Source organism: Chenopodium album, chromosome 25, assembly GCF_948465745.1.
Source record: "Chenopodium album chromosome 25, dcCheAlbu1.1, whole genome shotgun sequence".
Taxonomy (NCBI): domain Eukaryota; kingdom Viridiplantae; phylum Streptophyta; class Magnoliopsida; order Caryophyllales; family Amaranthaceae; genus Chenopodium; species Chenopodium album.
The window spans coordinates 17,071,664-17,079,801 of record NC_137858.1 but is presented as its reverse complement, the minus strand read 5'-3'; the positions used below and the strand labels follow the sequence as shown (position 1 = coordinate 17,079,801).

Sequence of the window (8,138 nt, the reverse complement as noted above, 5' to 3'; positions counted from 1 at the left end):
TGTTTCCTTTTTAATTAATAAAATTAATAAAACTATTGTACAAATAACCAAATATTAAAGTTTATGTGAGTTTTTTTTCAACTTTAATACTCATCCATTAGTCATCCGCTCCATCCGTTTCATCCGCGGATGATGGACGGATGGATATGGATGATGGGTGAAGCGGATGATGGATGGATGTGGATGGAGCGATTAGAGTAATGGATGGATGCGGGTGAAGCTCCACCCGATCCGAATCCGATCCATTGCCATCTCTAACAGTCAGGCACAAAAGAAGCAGCAGCTGTGTCAAAGGAGATGAACGACTCGCCCCCAAAATGGCAGAATGTCAACGAATTAAATTCAGATGCCTCCCTGGAGTAGAAAGGATGGATAGACCATTGCTCAAGATTATGAGGGGAAAGACTCTTTGCGGCAACAAGGATGGTTGAGACGTAGTGGGTAGAACAAGTATGAGTTAATTATTGTGCTCATTAAAGGGCGCTCATGGAATATTCCTACGTCTCAACCATCTTATGTAATCATGGATAATTTGTTTACTGATTAATAATATTGTTAGACTTTCATAAATAAATGAATAAAATATTAGTTACAATTTTTTTCATAATACTTTGAACTTTTACTTAAAAAAATTCCCATTTACAACACATGAACTTCCTGAATTTACGAGTCATGAACATGATTTATACAAGGGAAATGATAGTCAAGGTCATTTGATGGAATGACACAGATATCCCAGTGTGTGGCTGAGTTGATCCCAGTTAAGTAGGCCCTTCATACGTCTAAACGCATGCATAGTCTTAGCCAATTCAACAAAAGAAACAATTGCATTTAGGCAAAGAGCAAGCAATGCGAACCATTCTGGACTTTCGGATTCTTCAAACAGGAGCTTTGTGCATGCCGATAATCGCTTTTGGCACCAACCACATGAACCAGCCTGCAAGTTGCAACAGCAGGATGATAATTACGCCACCATTCACAATTTTTAGAACAGATTGCTTTCCAGGAGACGCATCAAGGAACCAGGAACGGGGTCAGTTGCAGCGGGGAACTTGAGATCATAATGCCTGTTTAATAGAAGCAACATTACTCTTTGCCTTCAAATAAAATGATGAGAATGCATGACAATATCAGCTGGACCAGGGAAAAATTAAGACAACAATAGATGCGAGTTTAGAAAATTTCGAAGTATCTGTATTACAAGGCTACGAGCAGAATGCTAAATTGAAAATTTTCCATTTACAGTCATCTGTTCACACTCAGCAGTCTGAACTCCAGATTGGCAGAAAGCATAAAGGATGCCAATTTTGGCTTCTAATCATGGGTGTGAGATGAATAGGTATAAATAAGACAACTCAGAAAATAAGCAATACACGTCTACAATGAAAGAGGTATGAGAGATGTTAAGAACTGGTTTCAGAACAACACTAATCATTCCAGGACAAATGCCTACTTCATGAACACATCATTACATCAGATCAATTCTATCCTTCAGAAACTGCTCCCCTACCCCCCACCCCCCACAATGGAAACAAAAGCAGAAGGAACCTAGGACAATGAAAACAGAAGTCAGCTTAACATAAATAGCAATTAAATAAAAATAAAAAAAGTTATTTCAGCTTACCTTATAAGATGATGATTAAACGCACAATTTGACCAAGGTACCTGAATGATTTAGTAGTCTCTTTTAAGCATTTGTTTTTGTCATCACGAGACCAATGCTGCAATACAAGCATAAAATTACTCCTAAAGTGAGTTCAAACAGGCTAAACAAAAACAGAAAGCAATGAAGGAAACTGATGTGATAATCTCGGGCACCCACCTCCGCAAGGCTATTAAGCGTTTCTCTAATTCCTTTCAGGAATACTTGCTCATCTCCATCCCAGTTAAAGAACTCCAATTGCCTTTCCTTTAGAAGCTTATCAGCAACCTGATCAAGATTAGGTGCCAAAAAAGGCCAAGTATGTGTTAATTACTACTTTTAGGATGAAAACATCCATTAAATGACTTGGATAACTGCAAGCCTATGAGGAGTAAAAGCAAGAAATGGTGGAAACTGATCAAATAATTGACAAACAATGCAAGCAAAGATTGATAACCATTAACGAAGCCCAGATCAGGAAGATACTTCATACTTTGTAGTAGTTAGTGGCAAATGTTTGCCATAAGCAGCATAAAGTGGACTTGCTTCTCAAGCACCTAAAGTTTTCTATCCGCCCTAGTAATAGGGGAACACCTAAGGTACCAACAGTTAACAGGGTCTGTGAGTCTTCAGATACACTCATACCTTACTAGTAGAGATTATCAGTCTAGTAATGCATCGAACTTTAGAGGACATGCAGGAAGAAAGGTTGGAAAGCAAAAGTTTTATTTAATAAAAAAAGCACAAATAGTCAAAACATTTTTCTGCCAAAAATTAAATAGAAAAACATTCAAAACATTTTTCTTTCAAGTTTACAAATGCATGAAAAAAAGAAAATATCACACTGTCACACGCACACATGCAAAAACTGCAAAAATTGACATAATACAAGAAAACTTGCTTTTCCATCCAGGAGTGTAAGGAAATAGCTACATCAATTGAAAAAATATACAGCTCCTTTATTATCCAATTATTTCATTGGCAAGACATTGGAACAGTTGTGCAAGTTGCAAGAAAATCATGGATAAATGACTCCTAAAATTTAACACTTGCTGTCACTCTAACTATATTCATGACAGTACATTGTGTAAAGTTTCACATAATGATATAGAAGGCCTATTTAGATGGCATACAATCTACATTTTTTTTTTTTTTTTTTTGGTACACAACATTCTCAGTAATCAGAAAAGTGGCCAACACACCTGCTTTGATATCACTTGCCCAGCAGCTATGTGAGAGAAGTACACATTGTAAAAGTGGGAGAGAAATAATGGGGGACTTGTTTCTGCAAGCTCCTTCAAATATGAGGCATAAGAAATTCCAGGATTGCTAGGCTCAGGAATTGCCATACCTTGTTGACTGAACCATTCTAGGTCCTGGGCCAAACCCTCTGATCTTTCTAATCCAGTTCTCCTAAAGTATGCATCTGTTCATCAATAGCCAAAAGTCAATATTAAAGACCATCAAAATCAACTAAGACTGTATTATCGTACAATCTTCATGTATAATAAGGCGGCAGTCTTATCAAAAAGCTTAATTAATGAAAAAGTAGCAGCTCTCTGGTATATTATTGCAGCTCCAATGCAACAGTGCTTCAAGCCACCTTGTTTTAACATTAGTACATGACTAATAAGGCATCCATATCTCAATCTACTTCTGAAGATATATGAAGGATATTCGGCAAGAAACAAAATACACTACAAGTAGTAGCCTAGATAAATTCCAAATTCCAATTGATGCCATGGTGCATTGTGCCAAACTTATAAAAATGAGAAAGCCTATGGACAAAATTAGTTTCACATCTGAATGAGGGGACTGTAGATGACCACAATGTCATTATGATGAGTGTAAGTATAGTTTCCTGCAGAAGCAATTTTTTCCATTGTTGCAATCAGGGATTCAGGGGTATGGTGCAACCCTTCACTTCAAAAAACAAAAATTAGCAAACCGCTCTTATATTGTGCACTTAATTTCAGGAGATACCAAGATAAATCTCACTAAGCTAATAGAATAAGAGAGAGCATTGAAAGGTAGTAGTTGTGTGCATTCGAAATTTAGAAGCATAAAATGCCAAATGGCCTCTTAAATCTTTAAACCACTCCACAAAATATACAGGCATAAAATTCATTTTAAACTTACAAGGAAACCTTAATCAAGGAAGTATTTTTATTTCACATCGCCTTTCGATAATCCTCCTTCTACTCTATGATCCTTACCCCGTTCTCAAATAAATGCAGCAATTTTAAGTATTTGAGTATTTGAAATTAATGCAAGGTACCTACTTTGGTATGTGGTTTCTACCCATCACTTTCCTCATCACATGATCCTTTTGGTTATCCATTCCCTATTCAAATGGGTCGAATTAACTTTGGTGCCATCCCCTGTGGCCATGCTTGTGTTTTTTGTGAATGGAGGGAGTATATACTACATAACTTAAAAAAAGGTTTTTCACACCACATCACATGACCACATCCACTTGAAGATGACATGAGCCAAATCAATTTCAGAGAAGTTGTAGCACAAAGTGAAATTAATTTATAGGTCTTTGAGGTGTGAGTCTTGAACTCACATGAAAGCTAATGATTATATCACCAAGCTAATGAAATCGTACCTTTTTGCCAAACGGAGAATCCTTACAATAATTCCTACCATTAAGCAACTGTCATTCTTTATCACAGCCACCATTATTACTTAGTCTCCACAAAACCTAATTGCCAAAATCCCATCACCTATTTGTATCTGTAATATTTTGATGGGAATTGCAATTGACTATCACCCCTTTAATTGGTTACCCTCTATCCTCTCTCCACCTTGACTATATTTTATCAACCACACCATTATTTAACTCATGGATTGTAACAACATTAGCTTACACATGTAGTCTATTATGCAAAACTTTTGGTTAAACACTATAAGTTCTATCATTAGTATGTAGAAAAAGGGCCATAGAAGTTCTCATTGCTCACATTATTCCCTATTGGTGGAAACATTGGCGTTAGTGACCAAGAATGAAGTCCATCCATTTAGTTGATAATAGATTATGTTAATGATACTACCTGTAAAAGTGAATTTGGTGGTACAACAAAGAATATGAAGGTCTTGACATGCAATATTATGTGCATTATCATCTTTGACACTAGGGTAAAAAAAATTCTTGTCTAATTCGTAGTTATGGTAGATCTATATTAATTAGAGCATGAATCTTATCCTTCTTTGTAAGACATGTCTAGTTAGGGCTCTATTCTCCTCCCTTATATTCACTTATTTTGTGCCTGAGAAAAAGAAGAAAAAAAAAAAACTCACTTACTTTGGGTTTGATTAGTTTTGATATGTTCAAATAAAATAAGATAAAGGCTAATAAGTTCAATTACAATAACATATAGGGACAATAAGTTGAGACAAGATATAATAAAGGCTAGTAAGTTGTAAAGAGATAAAATAAGGGCTAATGTATTCAAAACATAATTAAGTTGCAATAGGGCCCAATAATATCTTGCTAACGAACACCACTATTTCATTCTTGCCCTCATCCCCCGTTAACTTAATGGATAGTGCCAATAAAACTCCAAAGCACTAGGCTACACATGTTAAATAAGGGCTAATAAATTCAAATTTCAAATATCTTGCTAACAAACGCCTCTAGGGCATTAGATAGCCATTGAAATTATTTTCTAAAAATGGTATTAACTTGGAAATGTATGCCAAAATCACGCGTTAATCGGTGTAATTATTGTTCATTTCAGTTATTTTAAGGTCCAACAAGTTCAAGGGTAAAAATATGATACAATAAAAGGTCTGAAGATAAGATAAGTGAGAGCACTACTTATGCCTACAAATTTGAAGTTTCTCTCAAATTGAGATTTCCAAAAGCAATTGGAGCAATCTTTTTTTTACCTATGGATGCAACTCATGTCATGCAAAAAGTATCCTTGCGCTGTGATAAGAAGCTACACTACATAGTCTTAATTCAAACTACAATCGAGAGTATGAAGCAAGTCCGATAAAATCCACGCCTACAAACAAGTTTAAGTAGCAATTACAATAAACTTAACCCGGAAATCTAGCCAATAAATCCATAATAATGGAATTTCAACTCAAACTACAAACACAAGTACCAATTCCAAAAAACTTGACCATGTAGTCTAGCTAACACACAAAAACTACAAACCACGATAAGTAACAATTCCATTATATTTACTAAGTAGTCTAGCTAACAGCCTCAACTCAAACAACAAACCATAGTTAGTAACAACTCCAATAAAATTTACATAGTAGTCTCCGACTTTAGCATTAAATCCACAACAATATCCAATATCCACACAATCTTAACTCAAATTACAAACGATGAAACGAGTAAGTGGCAATTCCAAAAGAATCCACACAATCTTAACTTGAACTACAAATGAAAGCAAGTAGCAATTCCAGTAGAATCCACACAATCTTAACTCGAACTACTAATGAAAGCAAGTAGCAATTCCAGTAGAATCCACACAATCTTAACTCGAACTACAAATGAAAGCAAGTAGCAATTCCAATAGAATCCACACAATCTTAACTCGAACTACAAATGAAAGCAAGTTGCAATTCCAATAGAATCCACACAATCTTAACTCGAACTACAAATGAAAGCAAGTAGCAATTCCAATAGAATCCACACAATCTTAACTCGAACTACAAATGAAAGCAAGTAGCAATTCCAATAGAATCCACACAATCTTAACTAGAACTACAAACGAAAGCAAGCAGCAATTCCAAAAGAATCCACAGTCTTAACTTAAACTACAAACGAAAGAAAGCAGCAATTCCAAAAGAATCCACACAATTTTAACTCGAACTACAAACGAAAGTAAGTAGCAATTCCAGTAGAATCCACACAGTCTTAACTCAAACTATGAAACTACAAACAAGAGCAACTACCCATATAATTCCACATTATAAAACTAAACAAAGTTCGAAAACTCACAGGAAACATCGTTCGAATCCTCGACAACACGTTCAATTGTTTCAAACACAAGCTTACTATCAACCAAATACTTGAGAAACCCTTCAATACTAGGCTCCCAACTCCCATCAGACTCATCCCCATTATCAGACACATCATTCTTAGAAGACCCTTTATCATTGCGAAGTTTCATAGCAACAAACCTCATTTCTTCAGTAATCCCTTTACTCTCACCAGGGTACTCTTTCCTGTACCTCTTCCTCTTCTTCAGAACTGGTGGAGGTAACCCACCATTTGAAGACGACGTCGTTGAGGGAAATGGGTTTGATTCTCTCTCCTCAAATTGGTGTTCTTGTTCTAGTTCTTCTTCTGTATCTGATTCTGAAGAAGATGGTGCAGTTGCTGTGAATGTGGGATTGGTGGTTTCAGAGGAGCAACATATTTTGGCTGATAATTTGTTGAAATTTAATGGGGTTTTGAGAAATTTGAGTGAAGTGAAGGAATTAAGGGGGTGTTTGTATTGGGTTGATAATGGGGATATGATGTTGTTTGAGGAGAGAGAAAATGCAATTGTCGCCATTTTTGAGCCAGCTTATGGTAATTGGCCGTCTTGTCTCTTAAGGACTGCAAATTTTATTTTATTTTTTTTTTATTTTATTTTTTTAAGAAGGTAAGAAGAAAATAAACATTAGGAAGCCCTCTTCACGAGGGCAAAATCTGTCTTAAGGACTGCAATTAGATGAGCACAATAATACGGAGTATTGGCAATTGCAGTACTACGAGTACCTTAATCGGAGTCAATTCGTTTGGTAATAATCCGATTCGGTACCTACGTGGATATTGATGATTACATAATAGTACCTAAAAGCGGGTACCTATGTACTTTGATTCGGTATATATGTTGATATGTATGATTAGATAGTAATACCCAAAAGCGGGTACCTATGTAATAATCCGATTCGGTACCTATGTCACTATGTGAGTATCAAAAGCGGGTACCTATGTAATAATCCGATTCGGTACCTATGTCACTATGTGGGTACCAAAAGCGGGTACCTATGTAATAATCCAATTCGGTACCTATGTCACTATGTGGGTACCAATGTAATTATCCGATTTGGTACCCATGTGGATATTCACTACCCGCTTATTACCCGACAACCTAACAACATTTATAATAAATTTCTTGTGGAACATGTCATTTTGCTATCTCTAACTTGTTGAAATACATAATTTTATAGCATACTAGTCGCCCTCTCGCGCGCTACGCGCGCGATAGTTCTGCGTTTTTTTTGCTTTGGTTGTATTATCATATATTTTAATCGTTTGATTTTCTAAAACGGTTACTTGCTTCATCGTGAGAAGTAATTACTGAACTATATTGTATAGTTTTTATTTTGATAAGAATTGATGAGCAAAAAGGGTAAATTTAATCTAAGGGTAATGATTAGATAGCTATTGTGAGATTATGACATTATGTGGACCAAGTAATTGCTAAAAGTTAATTGCCACAATTGTGAATTAGCTTTGGTTACATATAAGTATATTTAAGGC

General features: G+C 35.8%; 1 protein-coding gene across 3 annotated transcripts; it reads right to left on the bottom strand.

Annotated features, from left to right (window-relative positions):
• Positions 1-537: 537 nt before the first annotated feature.
• Positions 538-7,223, bottom strand: LOC145613479 (putative inactive heme oxygenase 2, chloroplastic). Of its 3 annotated transcripts, XM_081668594.1 has the most exons (6): positions 6,606-7,223; positions 2,994-3,068; positions 2,845-2,870; positions 1,823-1,930; positions 1,666-1,721; positions 538-1,067 (listed from the first exon to the last, which is right to left on the bottom strand). In XM_081668594.1, the coding sequence occupies exons 1-6, from the start codon at positions 7,162-7,164 to the stop codon at positions 986-988; spliced, it is 906 nt and encodes a 301-aa protein (XP_081524720.1). In that variant the 5' UTR covers positions 7,165-7,223; the 3' UTR covers positions 538-985. The 3 variants fall into 3 exon arrangements, with proteins under 3 accessions (XP_081524720.1, XP_081524718.1, XP_081524719.1); XM_081668592.1 differs by having other exon boundaries at positions 2,845-3,068; positions 6,606-7,217; XM_081668593.1 differs by having other exon boundaries at positions 1,625-1,721; positions 2,845-3,068; positions 6,606-7,214.
• Positions 7,224-8,138: the final 915 nt, after the last annotated feature.

Coding starts and splice junctions, on each gene's coding strand:
- LOC145613479 (XM_081668592.1), bottom strand. CDS start 7,164: ATGGCGACAATTGCATTTTCTCTCTCCTCAAACAACATCATATCCCCA. Junction 3,069..6,605: donor GGATTCGAACGATGTTTCCT/GTGAGTTTTCGA, acceptor ATTGATGAACAG/ATGCATACTTTAGGAGAACT. Junction 1,068..1,665: donor GAGACTACTAAATCATTCAG/GTACCTTGGTCA, acceptor TCTATTAAACAG/GCATTATGATCTCAAGTTCC.